This window comes from Spermophilus citellus (genome assembly GCF_964194105.1).
Source record: "Spermophilus citellus genome assembly, chromosome: 10".
Classification (NCBI taxonomy): Eukaryota; Metazoa; Chordata; class Mammalia; order Rodentia; family Sciuridae; genus Spermophilus; species Spermophilus citellus.
This window is the reverse complement of record NC_138197.1, coordinates 62,780,700-62,805,134: the sequence shown is the minus strand read 5'-3', so window position 1 is coordinate 62,805,134 and position 24,435 is coordinate 62,780,700. Positions and strand designations below refer to the sequence as shown.

At 35.4% G+C, this 24,435-nt stretch overlaps 1 protein-coding gene across 17 annotated transcripts in view; it reads right to left on the bottom strand.

Annotated features, from left to right (window-relative positions):
• Positions 1-24,435, bottom strand: part of PPHLN1 (periphilin 1) — a 110,089-nt gene that overhangs the window by 78,731 nt on the left and 6,923 nt on the right. For 15 of the 17 annotated variants that reach the window (XM_081310743.1, XM_081310735.1, XM_081310745.1 and 12 more), the window contains one exon: positions 12,365-12,456. In XM_081310743.1, the coding sequence (XP_081166869.1) occupies positions 12,365-12,436 (72 nt within the window). In that variant the 5' untranslated portion in view covers positions 12,437-12,456. Of the gene's footprint in view, positions 1-4,594; positions 4,635-12,364; positions 12,457-24,435 lie in introns of all 17 variants that reach the window. The other 2 variants (XM_081310738.1, XM_081310739.1) reach the window with 1 other exon arrangement.

Genomic DNA, 24,435 nt, shown 5'->3' with positions numbered 1-24,435 from the left:
TCACAGATATTGCAATTACATCTAAGAAAATATGGTGATTCAAAAAAATAATTTGGCTCGATGGACATGGCAGTGATAGGAGTCTTGGAAATCAGGATCTGGTCCTCGTCCCTCCTCTCCATCCCCCACTCTATTCCCCCCCCCCCCTCACCGTGTTCCGTGTGGAGATGCCAAGGCAAGCACAGAAAATAGAAAGCAAGTTTTATACCCCAGGTTCCCACTCCCTTCCCACCTGCCAATTGGTATTCATTAGCAACTCCTTGTGTTGGGAGGAGTGATTCCCACCCCCCACCCCCAGCAGATGTTAACTACCCATTTCCTTTTCTTTTATAATAAGCCAATTAGTACTCCACTTTCTAACTGGATCATTTACTATCTATGCTGACCACCTGTCTTTTGCCTCAGTATCAGCACTTCATGCCTTTAATTCCAGGTTGAGACCGGAGGATGAAGGCCAGCCTGGGCAATTTAGATCCTGTCTCAAAATAAAAAGGGCGGGGGGATGGGGAGGGTGGGGGACAGTGCAGGGAAGTAGTTAAGTAGTACCATACCGCAGTTGCCTAGCATATGTAAAACCTTGGGTCCAATTCCCAGCCCTGCAAAAATACAAATATCTTTAAGCCAAAATTAACAAAATTACAATTTATTTTTTATTTTATTTTTTTTAAAGAGAGAGTGAGAGAGGAGAGAGAGAGAGAGAGAGAGAGAGAGAGAGAGAGAGAGAGAGAGAGAATTTTTAATATTTATTTTTTAGTTCTCGGAGGACACAACATCTTTGTTGGTATGTGGTGCTGAGGACCGAACCCGGGCCGCACGCATGCCAGGCGAGCGCGCTACCGCTTGAGCCACATCCCCAGCCCCACAAAATTACAATTTAAAACAAACATCTTTCTCTCCCTTTTCGCCCCCTCTCTCTCCTTTCCCCCCCTTTGGTGTTGCTGGTAATTGAACCCAGGGCTACATGCATTCTGCCACATAGTAAGCATTTCTAATTCAAAAGTTGCTATTCATAAAATTAAAATAGGGCTGGGGATGTACCTCATTGGTAGAGCATGCACAAGGCCCTGTGTTCAGTCCCCACTACTACAAAAAAAAAAAAAAAAACAGAATTAGAATAACTAATTTTTCCAATTCCAAAGAATCATAAAAATTAAATTCTACAATATTCTGTTATGTTTATATATGCTTCAAAAGACTTTCATGAATAGAGTTAGCTTCCTTCTTTACAAAGCAATCTGTTGCTTTGTTCAACTGCCCCAGTTACCAGAAAGTTACTTCTAGATTGTAAATTTTACATGATAAAACTTTCAAAGTAGTTAAAACTCATATCACATTTATATATTTTAAAAATTGCTTTACCACCTAATAAAATCATTCATATGATCATTTACTATCTACGCTGACCACCTGTCTTTTCGCCTCAGTATCAGCACTGCATGCCTGTAATTCCAGGTTGAAACAGGAGGATGAAGGCCAGCCTTCATAAACTCAGCAAAAGAGAAAAATCCTATTAACTTGCAATCTGCCAATGAATATCAAATGAGCATTTCCTTTATGTTTTGAGAAAATGTTTAAATAGTAAGTACACTGTGCTATTTCTGCTCTTTAGACAACTAATCTTAAAGAAAACTCCCTTTCTATATGAAAAGAATTAAGGAAATGAAGACAACTGTGGGAGTCTGTAACAAAGCAGGGTCGTATTTTCAGAGATTCCAGGAGGCACCAGGTTTGATCTTCAGTACCACATAAAAATAAAAATAAATAAAGGTATTGAGTCCATCTACAACTAAAAAAATATTTAAAAAAATAAACTCAATGGAGTTGAAACATTTCTACTATTTCATAAGCAGATATTTCAAATATCATGTTTGCATATAAAAATCTTAGTTTACTCAATGAAAGCAACTGTTATTGCTCTGTTCATTATGGAAAATATTTGTATATTATCATATGAATGCATATCTACGTATTAATGACTAAATATTCCTATTCATTTAAAAATTATAATTTTCAGTGGGCATTACTAGAATTTCCAAAAATATTCATAGAACTTAATGGATTTATTTCTCCAAGTTAGTAAGAAAGGTGTGATCCATCAGGCAGACCAAAAGTAAAAAGTATATGTTGCTAATTTTTTTTTTAAAGTCTATTTTACTCAATCATTTGTCAACTCTGGCACAATACAGAAAGAAAAACATTAGTACATAAGCTTAAATATTTTTTTGAACAGTTAAACTTGTATGAAATTTCTATTTTCACATTTGTCACTGTTTGGGGTGAGACAACTATCATCACAAGGCCCTGTAAGGTTTATGGAATAATTTTTCAGTTTATGCTCATGAAAATTTGGTCAGAATAAAACATACCAAATTAATTTACCAATTTAGAAATCTGAAATGGTATACATGTTTTGTTAAAAAGTAACAAATTGTATTTTAATTTACTATACATTCCAGTTAATATAACTACCTGTTATGAGAAACACTTTCATTTTTAGAAAGTAAAGGTTGCAAGTGGGTGATTTTTATTTGATTCACTGTATAAATCAATGCCAAACTTTCCACATGTTAAATCTTATAAACTGAGTACAAGTTTTGTGGAAAACCTCAGTTCTTTCAAAACATTTCTTGAGACTATGAATATATTCTCTAAATGGCAGAGCATATGCTTAGCATGCCTAAGACCCAGAGTTTAATACACACACACCTTATTTTTTCTTTGCCCAGTTCTACAAAAATAAATAAAATATGTTAATATATAAACCCCCTCCCTTAAACATCCTTATCCATTAGACACATAGTGAAATATTTATTTATATTTGAAAAATGAATCATTGATTTACTTCAAAATCTGGGAAAGAAGTAAATGGCAGAGACACAGAAAAAACACAATTTGCAAGGAGTAGATAATTGCTGCTTGGATTATATATCCTTTGGGAGATGATTATATTGTAATTTTTATATATTTTTTTCCTTATAAAAAGTCAAAAATAGGACAGAGGTTGTAGCTCAGTGGCAGAGCACTTGTCTATCATGTGTAAGGCACTGGGTTGATCCTTAGCACCACATAAAAATAAATAAAGGCATTATGTACATCTACAACTACATAAAAAATTTTTTTTAAAGTAAAAAAAATGACTCTTATACTAGTGCACTAGCAAAGTAAGTATGATGGCACATCTAAATAATTAGTGGTTTTACTTCCTATTATAATCAACTTACAACATGAACATAGCTTACAGAACCTTGCTGGTCTTACTCATTGAATAAAGCACCTACAAAAGTAGTTGTCACAAAGTAAGCAGTTCATAAGTTCACACATAACATACATTCTATTTTGCTATCTAAATTTTATTTTTCTTTTGTTATCACATGCTTTATTATAAGAAAAATACCATACAAAACCATATGTAACTCAAAACTATTACACAGGCTGGAAGACTTTTCCTTTCAAAAGCTTTGAGGTTTTGAGGTCATATTTTATGACATGTATTTTTATCACAGCACTCACTGATTCTTTTGGAGGTTATAAAATTTTAAAATTAGGTTCAGAGCATTAGTAACTTACATTTTGGGCACTAAGATAGCTAGTCTGAAGCAGTCCAATCTGTTTCTTCTTGCCTTATTTTTATTTTATTCTTATTTTATATTAGTATACTAAGTAGATTTTTCTGATTTTGACAGCATTGGTGAGAATAGTAAAACCCAGTAGGGATGTTAAGACCAGCAATATTTTTCTGTCACATTCATGTTAGTTTTTAGTTACATAATTAGGTGTTTTATTAATTTTTTTTTTTAGGATGGACCCAACACAATACCTTTTCTTTTTAAAAAAAATATATATATATATTTATTTTTTAGGTGTAGATGGACACAGCACAATGCCTTTATTTTTATGTGGTGCCGAGAATCGAACCCGGGTCCCGCCCATGCTAGGCCTGCGCTCTATCGCTGAGCCACAATCCCAGCCCCCATAATTAGGTTTTATAATCAATCAATAGTTACTGCCCCCCAAAAGCTACGACATATTATTATAGAATGTGACCAAGAATATATAATTTCTCTTCTGAAGATAGTGACAACAAAAAGAAAGTTAAGTTCTTGCAATTCTGTTAGCCAAAATTAAAACAGCCCCTAGAGTAGCTCTACACAACGGAATATCATTAAATTAAAACTCAGCAAGTGAACACTTAAGATTTTGCATTTCATGTATGCAATTTTCCAACTTAAACTAATAAAATAGTGCTCTCTAATAACACGTTTTAGGGGGTATATTGTGATCCACAATTTACTTTGAAATGCACCAAAAGCTTAGATAGATTTGTAGGAAGAATAGGTATATATATAATAAATAAGATATATATAATAAATATATAATATATATTTAATAAATATATATATAATAAAGCAAGTTCAGTAAATGTAAATGGTTGGATATAAGTGGTAAATATATGGCTGTTCATTATAAAATTCTTTCAATTTTGCTGTATGTTTGAAAACTTTCAAAAGAAAATACTGGGAAATGTTATACTTAACATGGGTAAATTTATATGAACACTATTTAATAAACCATTGAACTGGGGGGTATAACTTACTTATCTAGCATATGCAAGATCCTGGGTTTGACCCCCAGCACTACAAAAAATAAATAGAAATAAGTCAATTTTAAAAGGAAATAAAAAAGGGCTGAGGTTGTAGCTCAGTGGTAGAGCGCTTGCCTAGCATGTGTGAGGCACTGGGTTCGAATCTCAGCACCACATATAAATAAGTAAGATAAAAGTCCATTAACAACTAAAAAAAAAAAAATAAAGGTATAAAAAGAACAGTAATTAAAATATGCACATGAAGGTCTAGAATAAAAGTGTTTCAGGAAAAAAGAAAAATAATACTTGTTATAAGAAACAAGTATTTGAATATTAACACACTGTAAACAATGTTTTAAATATGCATATAATTAAAATTACTAAATTAAGTAAACTTAATTTCAAGTTGAACAAAAGAAAGGTTTCTTGATTATACTTTGAGTACAATTACATTTAGGAATATTTGAAATTGTTATGCACATATATATATTCTCCACAAAGCTTCAGATATTAACAAAATCATGTTCTTAATTCACTAAAAAAAATGTATTTTTGGTTGGCTAAACTCTCTAGGAGAAATATTGTCATTATAAGAGTTGCAGAAATATTTAATTAATTTTAAAAATAAATTTCATAAATATCATTACACAGGTTAACTATCCCTAATCCAAAAATCCAAAGTCTGATGTGTTCCAATATCTGAAAATTTGGGGGTGCCTAACATGACCCTACAACTAGATTTCACACCTAACTTCATGGGACAGATCACAGTCAAAATAAAATAAACATATAAAATCAATTTCAAGTATGTGTATAAAGTACATATGAAGCACAAATTAATTTCATGTTTAGACTTGGATCCCACCTCTAAAATAACTTATAGCAGCACAATTCTCAATAGCTAATACTGTGGAACCAACCCAGAAACCCTTCAATAATAGATGAATGGATTAAAAAAAGTGGCATATATATACAATGGACTATTACTCAGAAATAAAAGAGAATAAAATCATGGCATTTACACGTAGATGGATGAAGTTAGAGAAGATAATGCTAAGTGAAGTTAGCTAATCCCAAAAAAACCAAATGCTGAATGTTTTCTTTGATATAAGGAGGCTGATTCATAGTGGGACAGGGAGTGGGAGCATGGGAGGAATAGACGAACTCTAGATAGGGCAGAGGAGTTGGAGGGGAAGGGAGGGGGTATGGAGTTACTAACGATGGTAGAATTATGATGATCATTATTATCCAAAGTACAGAAATGAAGACATGAGTTGGTGTGAATATACTAGGTATAGTATCATAAATATGAAAAATTGTGCTCTAATGTGTAATAAGAATTGTAATGCATTCCGCTGTCATATACAAATAAAAAACTACGCAATAAACAGTTTTAAGAAAAAAAAGACATTATTTACATGTAAATATTTTAAAATTTGAAAAAAACAAATGTAATCTGAAATACTTTTGGTCCCAAGAATAAACAGAATAACTACTTGATTATAAAACCTAATTATGTAACTCAAAACTAATATGAATGTGACAAAAAAATATTGCTGGTCTTGACATCCTTACTGAGTTTTACTACTCTCACCACTGCTGTCAAAAATCAGAAAAATCTACTTACTATACTAATGTAAAATAAGAATAAAGTAAAAATAAGGCAGGTAGAAAAAGATCAGACTGCTTCAGCCTAGTTATAGTACTATAAGTTACTAATGCTCTGAACCTGATTTTCAAACTTTATATTCTCCAAAAATTCTGAAACTGGAATTTCTCTCCATTTTCAAGTAATCCAACAGAAAATCAATACTTTATGTTGCAGCCTCATCAGAATTTCCATATTACCTATCTGTTCCCCACTAGGCTAACAAGACAGACTCCCACAACTGAAGTCTGCAGATATCTAAAAGACGTTCTGTCACAAAACCTGATAAAGGCTAAGAAATTAAATAACTAACCTTACAGAAATTCTATGTTAAACCACACAAAGTATTTTTGTTCAGGTTTTGTTTTGTTTTTGTTTCTGGGTTTTAGTTTTTTTGTTTGTTTTGTTTTGGGGGATCAAACTCAGGGCCTCACCCACACTGACCTACACCCCCAATACCAGAAAGTACACTTTTAAAAATAAAGATCTTATAGGTATCTAGAAGTTATATGTAGATATTCTATGATAATTCATTTCCTTCCTATAGTGGAATGGACATGCTTATATCCCAGATTCTTTGTAGTGTACATCTTTGGACTTTAGTCTTCTATGCACCTACTTAAGACTATATAAAATATATATATAAAAGTAACTTACAAAAGTAACATATTATCCACATTTATATACAGGAATTTAAAAGAATGCAATACAAAAATAATAATTCATACGTTTGCCAAATTGTATGCTGAGGATAAGATTCCCAATGCTAAATATAACTCAGTATCAGCACAACAATTCATGAATATCCAACTGCCTTTCCTGGTTTATCAAAGCCAGAAGTTCACACAACAGCTACTTTTATTAATTAAGTCATACTATGGTAGGAGGTACCTTCTCAGCAGTCACCCTTTCGTTGCATACTTTATGTCATATCCAATAGTACATCAAATACATTTTTCAGTGTTTCAGAACCAGAAACAAATAGGGCAAAGGGTGTAGTATGAAAAAGATAAAGAATACAGTAAAGTTGCTTTTTGCTAGGAATTCAAATACAAAATAAAATTAGAGCATCACATTCCCTCATCCCAAGAACTATGATAGTGGGTGCTCACTTTTTAAAGAATTAGCTAATAGGAAAGGTAGCAGAATACAACAATTACTAATAGGGCATTATGTAAAATTGTGGATGTGTAACCGACGTGATTCTGCAGTCTGCATTTGGGGTAAAATTGGGGGTTCATAACCCACTTCAATCTAATGTATGAAATATGATATGTCAAGAGCTTTGTAATGTTGTGAACAACCAATAAAAAAAAAAAGAATTAGCTAAAACTTTATACTTAGAAAAATATATGCTGCCTTTCCAAAACTTTAAACTTATTGAGATACGACATTCTTACAAGAAGTATGCAAATAATAGATGTACTGTTGCATGAATTTTCCCAAGATAAAATTACTGTATAATTACCACCCAGATCAGGACACTGAACACTCCCAGCACAGCAAAATCCATCCTGTGCTCTCTTGGTACCTCTTCCTCCCCAAATAACCATTTTTCTAGCTACTTTTGCCTGTTTGACAATTTCATATAAAAGGAAACACACAGGATATACTTTTGTATCTAGCTTCTTTTGTTCAATATTATGTCTGAAAGGTTCATCTGTGTTTTGGTCTCTAGCAATAGCCCATTTATTCCCAGTGCTGTATAATTTAATCCACCTACTGTTGGACATCTGCACTGTTGACAGTTTGAAGCTGTTATGAATAATGCTGCTTATGAATATTCTTACATGTCAATATGGGAGTTGTTTTGTTTTGTTTCATATTTGTTTGTTTGTTACCAGGGGTATAAGCCCAGGGGCAATGGACTTCTCAAGCTACATCCCAGCTATCTATCTAATCTATTTATTTTTAGACAAAGTCTCACTAAGTTGCCAAGGCTGGCCTCAAATTTGTAATCCTCCTGCCTCAGCCTCCCAAATTTCTGGGATTACAGGCCTAAACCACCACTCCCAAGCAGTATGAGGGTTTTTTTTTTCATTTGTTCTTTATACTCTGCACAGGCTAGGTAAGCACTCTACCACAGAACTATGTCTCCAGCCCTCAATATGGGTTTTTAAATAATATTAGATGGTCTCTGTCCTGTAAGCAAAGATTTGAAAACTTAAATAACATATTATGAAAACAAAGCCAGAAATCATAATTTTATTTATATTTTATTTCTGGTGTCAAACACTTTAAGCCAGGGATTCAGCAAGTCCATTTACATTTCAATCTAAATATATAAACCAAACAACCCAACAACTATAGCTTATCTGGTGAATTTGTCTCCAAAAGACATAAAATATTTTCATGTTATAGTTTGTTGTTACAGATATTCAAAGTCTGATTTATACTCTATTTCGAAATTATAGTAATGAAGCCCCCAAAGGTAGCTCTTGATATTTAATGACCTACAACTATAGTTTGGGCCTTAAGTGTCTCCCAAAGGTCTACATGGTAAAGGTTTGCTCCCCTGAGAGATATAAATGGGAGATGGTGGAGCCTTTAGGAGGTAAGTCTTATTGGGAAGTCTTTTAGGTCACTAGAGGCATGTTCTAGAAAAGGATAGTGGGACCCTAGTCCCTTCCTGGTTTTGTTTTGTTTTTTTCCTCCCTGGCCTTGAAGTGAATGGTTTTGCTCTGCCACACCCAAAGCCTGTCATGATATGCTACCTCACCAAAGGACCAATCCATCTTGGACTAAAAACTCCCAAAGTGTAAACGAAGTTGATTATGTCAGGTGTTTGTTATAGTAATGAGAAGCTAAAAAACCTACTAACTAATACTGTAACACAAAATTAGGTTTTTCATGGTTTAATCCTTACATTCAAATGTAAGTAGTTTCCTTTAATATATGCCTTTCTATTTTCTAGATTTAAAAACATTATTCTGAGAAGAGATCTATAAACTTTACCAGGCCACTAACAAAACAAAAAGAGAATAAGAACTGATGCTTTATTGAACTAAAATGTAAACAGAGAAAACAAACAGATAATTCCTAAAAGCCCTCATAAGGCATAAGGTATTAATAGGAAGAAGAAGGTTTAAATTACTAACCAAGATAAGGCCAAGTTCATCATAAGAAAAGTATACCTGCATCCTGGGCAGATGGGATATGGGAATACAGAAAGGTTAATAAACTAGGAGGTGACTGGAAGAACACAAACACCAATCAACTGGAACTAAAAGGGGAAAAAAGGAGAGGGAAGAACCTATACAAAGTCTGGACAGGTTCTGTGATCTGGAAAAGAGAAAAGCAACCTAGGCTCCTCCTTGTCCAGAAAGAACTAAGCAGCCAGATAAGGAAAACACAGTTGAATATACCTGATCTGATCCTAAAGGCAATTGTATATAAACACCATCTCCCTACCTGCTCTCTACTGTTGAAACTATTGTGCCGGGGGAAAAAACCTGTTTCATATTTACACACACACAGAGATAGTATTAAATGAAAATGTCTGATTTTGTTTGGATGAGGATTTTGATCATCTTTACCTCAATTCCTGCCATCATCAGTGTTTTCAATCTTCATCTACATCTGTATTTCTTTTTGTTGTTGTTGCTTTATTTGGGGGGTTTTGTTTTGTTTTGTATTAGGGATTGAACCCAGATGCACTTTACCACTGAGCTACATCCCCAGCCCTTTTTGTTTTTTTGTTTTGAAAAAGGGTCTTACTAAGTTGCTTAGAGCCTTGCTAAATCGCTGAGGCTAGTCTCAAACTTGCAATTCTCCAGGCCCAGCCTCCTGAGCCACTGGGATTACAGGCGTGCACCACCACACCCAGATCTACATCTGTATTTCTTTTTCTTTTTTGTTTTATATATAAAATATATAATAAAATATATAAATATATATATACTCTATAATACTAACTACTATCTTTCTGCTGCTCTGTGGCCTTTATATAAAGAAGATATATATATATATATATATATATATATATATATATATATATATATAGTTTTTTTTAAGTTGGACACAATATCTTTATTTATTTTTATGTGGTACCGAGGATCGAACCCAGGGCCTCGCACATGCTAGGCAAGAACTCTACCACTGAACCACAACTCCAGCCCTACATCTGTATTTCTTAAATCTGGGTGTAAGGCTCATATGGTGAACTTTTAAACAACAATGATGTCCAGATTCCACCTATGGAGATGATTTAATTATCTGCAATGGGGCCTATGCATGGTATCAGAGCTCTGTAAGGGACTCAGAATGTGGCTCAATGGGAGAGCATTGCTAGGCTCTGGTACAAAAGAGAGAGAGAGAGAGAGAGAGAGAGAGAGAGAGAGAGAGAGAGAGAGAGAGAGAGAGGAGAGTTCTCTAGGTAATTTTTAATGTACAGCTAAAATTGAGAGCCTCTAATACAATCACTAAGCCAAACTCTATCCTCAAAACTTTCTTGAACCTCAACTCCGATACCTTATACCAACCTTCTATTCCCATCAACACACTGATCCCCACCCTGAAGTTTATCATCTTGGAAACTCAATGCTCTATAATACCGACTACTATCTTTCTGCTGCTCTGTGGCCTTTAACCTTGCTAAGCCCTTCTTGTCCCTCATTCACTCACTTTTTAAATCTACTGTTCTTGTTTTAGCCTTACTACCTTTACTAATTATTAGCCCACATTACAGAATATATTACCTCAATAATTCTGTGCCAGATCCTTCAGTATCATCTTACGGGTTCATTATTCATCGTGCAATCTTAAATCAATACAACAACCTGCTTTCCCTCTTCTTTTATTATCTGGATTACTCGGGTAATAAAAGAACACAGTCCTGCAGATGGTACCCAGTTGGTGGCATACCCACACAGAAAATTATTTTATGAAGCTCTGAAATACTGCATTTAAAATATATAATGAAATATATGCTTGGCAGGGAGAGGAGGCTTAAAGAGCAATTAAGTAAAAAAAAAAAAAAGGTATCCCATTTCCCATCCCTGTGCTACTTATACAATCACCTATACCATATCCTTATCCAACCAGGTAAACTACAAAATAACTGTACCAAGTTTAAAAAAAAAAAAAAACAAACATGTTTTTTTTTTTTTTTAAGATTAGAAACAAGGTCTACATGTCAACCTGGAAAGAAACGACATATGGTAATAATTAAATCTATCCATCATCCTGAAATATGATAGGCCTCTTTATTCTTTCCATCTTAAATTACTTTGTATCAATCCTAACCTGAGTTGTAATCCAGGCCAAAACAACCCTGAAGATGACACTGTCCACCTAATAGTTGTCAGATTAAATAATCTACTATAAAGAGAAAACAGCTAACATATAAACAAACCCTTTTTATGATGTTTAATGAATCTACAATATGCCCACATATCATTACCACAAGCCCAATTCCCTGGTGCTTAGAATGGGGCTATACAAAAGTTCAAATTTACAATTTCTTGACCTTTCCCAAAACCCACCTAGGCCTCCCCAGAGGACTTTACGAAAGAGTATGTACATTCACTTAATAAATATTGAGCTCCTATTAGGTATAGTGCTGGAAACAATAAGCAAAATAGCAAGCTCCTTGAGAAAAGGCCTAGAGCAACTGAGACAAGCAAGACAGAAAACAAGAAGCAACCTACCTGTCCCCCCACCCGCTTCCCCACTGGCTAGGGTGCCTGACCAACCACAAGCAGACACTACTGCAGGATTCCAAAAAAGGGGCATTAACAGGTTACTATTCAAAGATAAAAGCTAACCTCTTCTAAAATGAAAGCCTACTCTAAATTTCATACATTCAATTCACAAACATTTTTAAGAACAGAGACAAATAAAAGACAGCCAATAGTAGGTACTCAAATATTTCTTGGTGAACAGATGGTTTGACACTCACAACTCAAATATTCTTCACTAATCTGATATAAACACTTTATTTTAGAAATTTAAACAAATATAACATTTTTTGACATAAATAAAATGTTTCAACTTATTTTCAAACTTTTCGAAGATATTTTTCAATCTAGACTGGTAAATTTCTGGCACCTGAAGATACTGTTAACAGGTCAAGCTTTGATGTATCAGATTAAGACACTAGGTTCTGAATTATTCTATATGTAAGAGTAACTTACATTGGGGTGACTCCGAGGAGGTACTCGTTCTCTTGGAAGTCTTTCATAGTCATATCGTCCCTCAGACCACATTTCATCTCTTCTGTGAGCCACTAACCAAAAACAAAAACAAAAACAAAATATGGTTTTTATGTTACTAGGAAGTATCAGAGAAAATAAAGTAGTAGTAAATTATTACATTCCAACACAAATATTTTCCAGACATCCTAAGGGAAAAAATATATAAGTTACAAAAAGGGAAAAAGTGATTAAAGCAATGTTTCTCCTAAACAATTTTGAGATTTTCTAAAAAACAAAGACAAAAAATCACTTTCCTTTTATTTTCAAGGTTATTTAAAGCTTCAAAGACACAAATTATATGAAGAGCCACAGACCACAAATACTTCATTCTCAGCTAGCAAAAAAAATAGGAAAATTCAGTTAAATAAATAATTTTTTTAAAAAAAGAGGCAGAGCTAGGGTTGTGGCTCAGTGGTACAGTGCTTACCTCGCATGCGTGGGGTACTGGGTTCAATCGTCAGCACTCATAAATAAAATAAAATAAAGGCACTGTGTCCATGTACAACTAAAATTTTAAAAAGTTTTTTAAAAAGGGCTGGGGATGTGGCTCAAGTGGTAGCGCGCTCGCCTGGCATGCGTGCAGCCCGGGTTCGATCCTCAGCACCACATACAAACAAAGATGTTGTGTCCGCTGAAAAACTAAAAATAAATAAATAAATAAATAAATAAATAATTTTTTTAAAAAAAGTTTTTTTAAAAAAATAAATAAAAGAAAAGGCAGATCAGCAAAGCCACTCCTTATTTACTGACAAGTAGTTTCTATAATATTAGTTTTTTGCTTTTCTACATTCTACAGGTTTGTATCTCCTCCCTAGATGGTCAGTGAAGAATCTTTAACTGGGAAAAAAGTGTTAAATGAACAATCCTGTAAAAACACACTCAACAAATATTGACACAAACCACAATAATCTCTGACACAGACCCTCTTGAGTTTTTTTAATGTTGTAAATTTATTTTAATGCAGAGAACAGAAGAAATAGAAACTGCAAAAAGGCAAAAGCCTAGGTAAACAAATAGGGTACAGGAAAACGGGTCACTTATATGAAACAGCAATACAGAAGATTAGAGATTAGCAAATCTTTTCTATAACAGACCAGACAAATATTTTTACCCCTACCCTTATATCTGAAAAGATTACACTAGATATATAAGATCATTTTTATATTAAGAAAACTGACTTTGCTGGGAGCTGTGGCGCACACCTGTAATCCCAGCCACTCAGGAGGCTGGGGCAGGAAGATCAGGAGTTCAAAGCCAGCCTCATCAAAAGTGAGATGCTAAGAAACTCAGGGAGACTCTGTCTCTAAATAAAATATAAAATAGGGCTGGGGAATGTGGCTCATGCTTGAGTGCCCCTGTTATGGGCCAGGCTATAGGGGCAATGACCAGACTCCATTGTACCCTGAGACTCCATGTTATATAAGAAATGTTTCTCCCATGGGAACACCCCACCTCAGTACCCATCAACAGTTGCTTGGCATAGCATATTTGGCAACACAAAATGGCAATTCTTTTATTTTTAATTTTTTTTTAGTTGTAGTTGGATACAGTAGCTTTATTTTATTTATTTTTATTTTTATTTTTTTAAATAAAATCGAACCCAGGGCATCACCCGTGCTAGGCAAGCGCTCTACCGCTGAGCCAAAACCCCAGCCCCACAAAATGGCAATTCTTATACAATGTAAAATTGTTCTTTTTGGTTCCCATTTTTCTTGGACAATGTACCCTGACAGAAATTGATTGTCTAGACATTAGTAACTATTCTTTAACTTGTATTCAACTAGGATCGTTTGACCCACTACCCTTTCTGCTTATGATTTTAGATCTCATAGTGTTTGTTTATGGTTTTGAATCAGAGCAACAGCCACTTGTGATTTACGTGGTTTTGAAATATGAAGGTGTGCTCTAACCCTTGAAGGGGGTCAAAGGGTATAGACTTGCAGCCTGTCCCTTGGCCTGCCAGCTGGTGAATCTGGACCACCAGATGGTGAATAAATGTTCCATCTCCTGCTTTCAGACAGACTCAGTGACTTATTGCGATTTCATCATAACACCCCTGAGTTCAATCCCCGGTATCCCACCCCACTACCCAAAGAAAATTAGCTTGAAAAATATCTCATGTAGGGGCTGAGATCATGGTGCAGTGGTAGAGTGCTCCCCTAGCACGTGAGAGGCCCTAGGTCTGATCCTCAGCACCACATAAAAAAATAAGGTATTGTGTCCAACTAAAAAATTTTTAAAAATTAAAGAAAATATCTCATGTAGTTAAAGAAAATAAGAAGATAATGATGATGAAGAGACTGACTTCCTCTGTATGAAAATCCCTAGTTTTATATTTGGCAGAAAATGGTCTCAGCTTCAAAAGTAGTCTAAAAGTCATGGTCATGATCATTAAATCACCAAAGGATGTGCTAATAAATTCACTATGTAAAAGCTTGATGGGGAACTTTCTAATGACTTCCCCTCAAAACTGTAAGGGGTATGTAAGCAAACTACAATTAAAAGAAAAAAATAGGATGTGGGGCCATCAAGAAAACTGTAAATCTGTGAAATATTCTTACCTTAAAAACAAAAATTAAAAAACAAAAAACCTAAATTGAGAAAGTGGCATGCAACTGCAGTCCCAGCTACTCAGGAGGCTCACTTGAGCTCAGCAGTTTGAGGCCAAACTCTAAAAAAAAAAAAAAAAAAAAAAAAGGCCGCAGGGGGCGGTATAAATCTACATTAAAAAAAAAAAGGCTAAGGGGGGGAGGCGGTATAAATCTAATCAAGCCTAAAGCTCTATCATGAAAGGATAAAGAAGGTGTTCTATCACAAAGATTAGGCTCCCTGCTAGCCCCCAGGGCACTGCCACTCTACGCTATCATCCCAGTAATTTTGTAGTCTAAGGAAGGAGGATTCAAGAAGAGCCTGGGCAATTCTGCAAGACTTTGTCTCAAAATAAAAAAGGCCCAGGATATAGCTCAGTGGTAGAATGCCCCTGGGTTCAATCCCCAGTAGTGGGGCAACAGTTAGGCTCCTAGATGCAGCAGAGATTTTGTGAAGTGACTCACTTTACCTGACTGCGGAAGATCATATATATAGATTTCTTCTGATCAAGTTATAATTTTCTGCCTGGCAGTTTGAAAGATAACAGACTATTATTGCCATAACCTCAAATATTTTAATTACTTAAAGAATCAATCCACAATTCATGGAAGCTAAAAGAAAAAGTAGAGAAAAAAAGTACGTCTACAGCCATCCTACCCTGAACATGTCCTATTTCCTCTATCTCAGAAGCTAAACAGGGTTGGGCCTGGTGCTCTAGGCTTAAAAAAAAAAAAAAAAAAAAAAAAACTAACAATTGGAATAAAGCAACAAACAAAAAATACAATCATGCAGGAGTTAAAAAAAAAAACTGTTCAGAGGCTGGGGATGTGGCTCAAGCGGTATCGCGCTTGCCTGGCATGCGTGCGGCCCGGGTTCGATCCTCAGCACCACATACAAACAAAGATATTGTGCCTGCCAATAATTAAAAAATAAATATTAAAATTCTCTCTACCTCTCTCTCTCTCTTAAAAAAAAAAAAGAGCTGTTCAGAATATAAGTCATCATTTGTAGAAGAATTAAACATGAAGAAACACATCAGAAGCTAAAATCCAGATCCCTCAACAAATTGAAGTGAAAATCTAAATGAACATCAATTCATCAGAAGAGGCGTTATTGTTTAATGGGTATGAGATTTCAGTTTGGGAAGATAAAAAAGCTCTGGAGATGCTGGCAATGGTTCCATCAGTCCGAATGAAACTGAATTGCATTTTTAAACAATAGTTAAGGGCTGGGATTATAGCTCTGTGGTAGAGTGCTTGCCTAGCATATATAAAGCTCTAGGTTTGTTTCTCAGCACCACATATAAAATAAATCTTTAAAAAGTTCATTGACGGGCTGGGGATGTGGCTCAAGCGGTAGCGCGCTCGCCTGGCATGCGTGCGGCCCGGGTTCGATGCTCAGCACCACATACTAACAAAGATGTTGTGTCTGCCGAGAACTAAAGAATAAATATTTAAAAAAAAAAAAAAGTTCATTGACAAGTAAAAATTTTTTTAAATAGTTAAAATAGTAAATTTGATATATATTTTACCACAATAAAGATTTTTTTTATTATTATTAGTTGTTCAAAACATTACAAAGCTCTTGACATATCATATTTCATACATTTGATTCAAGCAGATTATGAACTCCCATTTTTACCCCGTATACATATTGCAGATTCACATCGGTTCCACATCCACTTTTTTACATACTGCCATACTAGTGTCTGTTGTATTCTGCTGCCCTTCCTATCCTCTACTATCCCCACTCCCCTTCCCTCCCCTCTCCTCCCATCTTTTCTCTCTACCCCATCTACTGTAACTCATTTCTCTCTCTCGTTTTTTTCCCCTTTCCCCTCACTTCCTCTTATATGTAATTTTGTATAACAATGAGGGTCTCCTTCCTTTACCATGTAATTTCGCTTCTCTCTCTCTTTCCCTCCCCCCTCTCGACCCTGTTTAATGGTGATCTTCTTCTCATGCTCTTCCTCCCTATTCTGTTCTTAGTTGCTCTCCTTATATCAAAGATGACATTTGGCATTTGTTTTTTAGGGATTGGCTAGCTTCACTAAGCATAATCTGCTCTAGTGCCATCCATTTCCCTGCAAATTCCATGATTTTGTCATTTTTTATTGCTGCATAGTACTCCATTGTGTATAGATGCCACATTTTTTTTTTATCCATTCATCTATTGAAGGGCATCTAGGTTGGTTCCACAGTCTAGCTATTGTGAATTGTGCTGCTATGAACATTGATGTAGCAGTATCCCTATAGTACACTCTTTTAAGGTCTTCAGGGAATAGTCCAAGAAGGGCAATAGCTGGGTCAAATGGTGGTTCCATTCCCAGCTTTCCCAGGAATCTCCATACTGCTTTCCAAATTGGCCGCACCAATTTGCAGTCCCACCAGCAATGTACAAGTGTACCAATTTCCCCACATCCTTGCCAGCACTTGTGGTTTGACTTCATAATGGCTACCAATCTTACTGGAGTGAGATGGTATCTTAGGGTGGTTTTGATTTGCATTTCTCTGACTGCTAGAGATGGTGAGCATTTTTTCATGTACTTGTTGATTGATTGTATGTCCTCCTCTGAGAAGTGTCTGTTCAGGTCCTTGGCCCATTTGTTGATTGGCAGAACTAACATCATCAAAATGATGATATTACCAAAAGTTCTCTAGGTTTAATGCAATGCCAATCAAAATCCCAATGGCATTTCTTGTAGAAAAAGATAAAGCAATCATGAAATTCATATGGAAAAATAAAAGACCCAGAATAGCAAAAGCAACTCTAAGCAGGAAGTGTGAATCAGGAGGCATAGCGATACCAGATTTCAAACTATGTTACTGAGCAATAGTAACAAAAACAGCATGTTACTGGTACCAAAACAGGCGGGTGGACCAATGGTACAGAATAGAGGACACAGAAACCAATCCACAATATTACAACTATCTTATATTTGATAAAGGGGCTAAAAGCATGCAATGGAGGAAGGATAGCATCTTCAACAAATGGTGCTGGGAAAACTGGAAATCCATATGCAACAAAATGAAACTGAATCCCCTTCTCTCGCCATGCACAAAAGTTAACTCAAAATGGATCAAGGAGCTTGATATCAAATCAGAGACACTGCGTCTGATAGAAGAAAAAGTTGGCTCCGATCTACAGATTGTGGGGTCGGGCTCCAAATTCCTTAATAGGACACCCACAGTACAAGAGTTAATAACAAGAATCAACAAATGGGACTTACTTAAACTAAAAAGTTTTTTCTCAGCAAGAGAAACAATAAGAGAGGTAAACAGGGAGCCTACATCCTGGGAACAAATTTTTACTCACACTTCAGATAGAGCCCTAATATCCAGAGTACACAAAGAACTCACAAAATTAAACAACAATAAAGATTTTTTTAAAAAACCAAAAACACAAATTTATCTGGCATCAAAATCCTAATCACATAATAAAGTTTGCTGCATTTCCTACATCTAGTTATCAATTCTGCTAGGCATCAACCTGTATAGTATTCTTAATTTCTACAAGAAACAAGTAGCATCCATCAAACAGACATCACACTAGTGCTACTACAGTATCAACTCCTACAGTTAATCCTGTAACAACTTTATCTGACTCCATACCCAAGGACACCCCAAGAGTATGTAAGCACCTCATGAAGAGCTACAAAAATCAGTTGCAAGTTGAAGCGTTTAATAAATAAATTCTCTTCATCTTAATAAGTTCACTTTTAAAAGCTTTTCCTTAAAATTTCAATTTTTATACATATAGTGAATAATTTAATGAAAGGAAGCTTATTTTATCAATACAATAGTTAAACTGCTAAACTTTCTATAAATACAGTGCTAAAATATAGAAGTCACAGTATAATGCCAGTGCATGCCTGTAATCTCAGCTACTCAGAGGCTGAGAGAAGAGAATCCCATATTCAGTTCAACTTGTGCAACTAAACAAAATACTAGTTCAGTGGTAGCACTCGCCTGTCACATATGAGGTCCTGAGTTCAATCCAATCCCGATCACTGGGGTGAGGGGTAGGCTATAAAGTAATCTCCTGTAATCAATTATTTCATTTTTGAAAACTTCTATCTTCCAGTGAGTACACTACAATACTAAATTAACAATTAACATCTTCAGAGAATCTGCAAGTATTTAGTTTTTAAACGTATTATTTACCATAACTACCTATGCTTTTACAAATGAGCAGTACTGGAATGTTTTATCTTTAATCAAATTACTATATATATAGTAATTTCATATATGTGTATATATATATACATATATATATCTCCAAAATAAAGAATATAAAAATAGAATGCATAATAACTGTCAAATTAAACAGGGCTTGATTTTGGCAAGATAAATCGCATCCACTAACACAAAAAAATTTTAAAATCAAACAGCTCTGGTAAGGCCCCATAACAAAACATTGAATTTCTCTCATCCTTAAGAAATCTATAATTGAGTAAGGCAGGAATATAAATAAGAAAGATTCCATAAGCAATTCTGTACTGTTATTTAAACTAGAAAGACAGTTTGATTATGTAGAAAAGAAAAAACATTGGGCTGTAAGATGGACCTGAAGGTGGATCTTAAATGAAGGTAGCAGAAAACAAAACAGAGGAGGAGATGATAATGCAATTAGGGGAGAAAATTATTAGAATAATTAGGGGAGAAAATATGCTAACATTACCTTACATTCAAACGGAAGTTTGGTACAACTTTCTGATTAGCAGTATATTATCCAGATTTACAAAGGAGATCCATCCCACAACCTGTTAGTTAAATTTATATAAAGGTATTCGGACTCCCAGTGAGTGATTCTGCTACTTACTGTGTCATCAATTCACTAAGTCTCCTCACATTAATGGAGCCTCAAAAGTATTCCAGTAAAATTCTCTAGTTCAACAGGTTATGTAAACTGAATACAACAGAAAATGGAAGGACTCTCAACATCAAAATTAGAGAACAGAATTAGAATCCAATGTGGAAAATGAAGACTTCATTTAGAAGTGTGCATTAACTGGTTCCAAATTCTAAAAAACAAACAAACAAACAAACAAACAAAAAATCCCTCTCATGCTATAATTAATAAAGAAGGTAAGTTTAATATACCATCATGGGTTTTAATTCCAGAAAGAAAATAAGCATCTCCTAGAAGTGTCCACTGAGTTAACTTCAACAGAGGGCTGAGGAAGGCAGGACTGCCATTCCAAGTAAAAGCAGCCAGGAAATTCAGAAAACAAAATCAGGGCAATATCTTTGTGTCAAGCCACTCACACTTTGAGCCAGAGAGGTGCATGCCTATAATCCCACCAACTGGGGAGACTGAGGCAAGACAATTCCAAGTTCAAGGCCAGTCTCAGCAAATTCAAGGTCAGCTTAAACAACTTCTTAAGACAACTTAAGAAGACTGTCTCAAAATTTAAAAAGGCATGGGGTGGGGGTGGGGATATAGCTCAGTGGTAAAGCGATCCTGGGTTCAATTCCCAGTACCTCAAAGAAAAAAAAAAAAACGCATTTGGATCCAAAGTTAAGGTGATAATACTGGTTTTTCATGTTATTCAAACCAGCTATAGTAGCAATTTAGGAAATAAAATAACTGCATTTTGATCTAGTAAACTTCCATTATTAAACATACTCAGCACAATTTTCCTTCCTTCCCAAATTCATTCCCTTCATTTTTTATTTTCACCCAGCAGCTATTTTGACAGCCAACTACAGTTAGTGAATAGCAAAGTTTCATTTAACCTCATACTTTAGATGTACTTTTTGCACTGACAAGATTAGAATGTTCTCCAGATACCTGCAGAGTTAATTTACTACAATGACACTTCTTAATGTCCATTTAATATCACTTAACAACCAGATCCCCCAATCTTGCTTTTTCATAGTACTAATCATCTAGGCTACTATATAATTTACATTTAATGCACATTATTGATTCCGTACTACTAGAAACATGAGCTATATGAATCTCTATTGTTCACTGATTAAGCCCCTAGAAAAGTTGGCACAAAGGCCAGACAAGGGGCACGTGCTGTAATCCCAGTGGCTCAGGATGCTGAGGCAGATGGATCACAAGTTAAAAGCCAGCCTCAGCAACTTAGCAAGGCGTTAAGCAACTCAGGAGATTCTGTCTGTAAATAAAATACAAAAAAGAGCTGGGGTGTGGCTCAGTGGTTAAGTGCTCCTGGGTTCAATCCTCCCAAAAAAGAAAATTTTGCACATAATATATACTCAGAATTCAGAGTGCATTTACTAATGCTAAGAAAATGATTCTTCTAAATAAATAACTCCATATTTCCACCTCCATCTCAGCTCCTTTCAAGGTAATGCTCCACACCTTCCACTCAATATGCCAAAACAGTACTTCACACTTCTCAGAAAACTACTTCATCTCCTGTCTTCCCTATTTTGGTCAATGATACCAACCAGGAAGTCAATAAGGAGAGCTTGATCTATTTAAAAGTGACACTGTAGGGCTGGGGATGTGGCTCAAGCCGTAGCGCGCTCGCCTGGCATGCGTGCGGCCCGGGTTCGATCCTCAGCACCACATACCAACAAAGATGTTGTGTCCGCCGAGAACTAGAAATAAATATTGAAAATTCTCTCTCTCGCTCTCTCTCTCCTCTCTCACTCTCTCTTTAAAAAAAAAAAAAAAAAAGTGACACTGTAAAACATGAAAGCATTCTGCCACTTTTTCCACAAAAAGAAAGTTAAAATCTCTCTTAGCCTTTCTTTGATTCACATTTCATATATAATGTTGTATTATTTGTAAAGAGCCCCACCTTAACTGAAATAAGACTCTGCCTCCCGCCTTACTCCATGTTAGAATGGCTCCAATATAGGCTAGACTTCAGCTCATTTAAAGTTGTGTTCAAAAGACTGATTATTGTTGCAAAGATTACTGTGATCTCAGAGAATATAATATATAACCAAGTAAAAGTTCAAGAGTATAAAAATCATTTTTCTTGGTTCATAGCTATGACACAAACTGAATGTTTTTGCTCTGTTAATTTCATTTTGTACTTTCCTTGTAAACTTTATAATTGTTATCTTTCAGTGTTTTGTAGAGATACTTCTTATTTAAAAAATTAAAAAAAAAATAAAACCTGGGTTAATCTGAAATAATAAGCCATCACCTACAGGACAGATAGTACATAATACTGACTTCCAGTACTAATGCTAACCCCAGTTAAATGAAAGGGGTAACTATAAAATTATAGATATTGAAGTCATAACCTATTAAGCTGGCTTGCTGGCTGTTTAAAACCAAAAACTTGGAGACCAAAGTCAATGAAGTAAAAAGGCCAAGGAAAATTTGGCTCTTGCCCTCTAAGTTCAGCTGGACCCAAAGAACGATGGGACCCCTTTGTGGGCTCTGCAACTCTGGTGAGTCACTTATCTGTGGATCAGGGAGATCAAGAGAACAGGAAGACAGTGCACACACTGCAATGAAAAGAGTCATTGGACATGGAAATGTCCCTGATGCTTCCAAGAAATGCCACATACCCATCCTGGCAGATGGCACCATTTGGTAAAGGAACACTAAAGGAGCCAGGAGGCTTCTTTGCACATGTCCCCAAGAGTGATCTCTGAGAAATCTCAGCTGACTCTAAGAATAGATAGGAACAAAGTTAGTTTTGACCAACTTGGTCTTAAACACCTAGCAAGGGAGTATAGTTTAAACACAGTCCTACATGGACATTTACAAGGAAAACCAATTTTTTTTTTTAATGTAACTTAAGTTTTTACACTTGTGTCAGCCATACCAAAAGTAAGTAAAGCTGAAGGCTGTAAAGGAAGGGTTCTTGATAATAACAATCATAAGAATTGCAAACTTTTCCTCAGTTAATTTGAGTCTGATTTTATAGTCCTACAAATCTTTCTAACCTCCTATATTGATGAACTTCATCTGTTTTTAACTGATATGATTATGAGTTCCTGTCCTCATCATTTTCAGAGACTGGCTGAAATAGTAATTGTTTCTGTTCTAATTATTTACAAAAATGTAATGCTTTGCTGTCTTTATTGTTGTCTTAGCATAATCCCTGCCTTTTGCATATGCCTTGTCCAGTCACCTGCCATCTGCCACTGTGGACCTCTGGACTGCTCTGATGCTGAATGCCCTTAACTCTCCAAGCCCCATCTGATAGAGAACAAGGACTCTGGGTTACTTTCTCCAACTTCACCCCATTTTAGCAGGAAGCAGCTTGGAGATGTCATTGCCCACTTTCCATAGAAATGGAAGCTAGAAATTGACAGTGTGGAAATGTAACAGGGGTTCACTGGATGCTTTGACTACATCCCTTCTGCTTTGAAACTTACATATTTTTTTCTTTTTCCCAACCTTCTTTTCCCTGATCTTCTTTTCCCTAAACTTCTCTTTCTTGATCTTCTCCATGATCTTCTTTTCCCTAACCTTTTCCTTCCTGATCTTTTCTCTTATCTTCCTTTTTCTAACCACCTCCTCCCCGATCTTTTCCCTGAAGTTCTCCTTGATCTTTCCTCCCCAATCTCATTTTCTCAGAATCACCTCTTTAAAAAACCCTGTTCCTGCTGATGGGTAAAAACACAGGGTTTGGGACAGATGAAACACAGGGGATTCCTGTCTCCAAAAAAAAAAGATACCAACCAGTACCCCCAGGCCCAAATCAGAAACCTGAATCATACAAAACTCAAAACTTTCATATCTAAATAATCACTAAATCCAGTTATTTCTATAAGTTCAATAAAGGACAGATAGCTATACTTATTCAAACTGCTAGCAAATTGCTTGTTCTGCATGGATGCCATTATTTCTCAATAGTACACCTTTACCTGTGCCTAGAATACTTATCTGCCTTCATCTTTCCATGTCAAGAGTCATCTCAAATATCACTTTTGTTGCATTTTCCTAAAACAGAACTGTCCTTTCTTTGTACCCCTGAAAACATCCTACTACATTAGTACTATATAACACCATATTCTATTTAATTTGCTTCCTTTCCACCCTACCAAACTAAACACCACTGCAAAGACACACAATTGCACATTTGTGTTGTTCCCTCTCCTTAGCAAAGTATTTATTACGAGCCAAACTAATAGTTCATGTGACCACCACCTAAGAACCTATGTACAAGAGTTTGTACCTTTTAATTATTCAGAAAACATTTTGTTAGTAATGTTGTACTATGATTCCTGCCATACTTCTCAAGACACTAATATTACTTCGCTTTTGAGCAAAAATATCAATGATAGCTGTCTAGCTCTAGCATCTAAAGCAGTCATTCTCAACCCTGACTGCACACTAGATCTAAAGAGCTTTTAAAAATAATGCTACCTAGCAGGGTACAGTGGCACATGCCTTTAATCCCAGCTACTTGGGAAGTTGAGGCCAGAAGATACAAAGTTTGATGCCAGCTTGGGCAATCTAGCAAGATCCTATCTTCA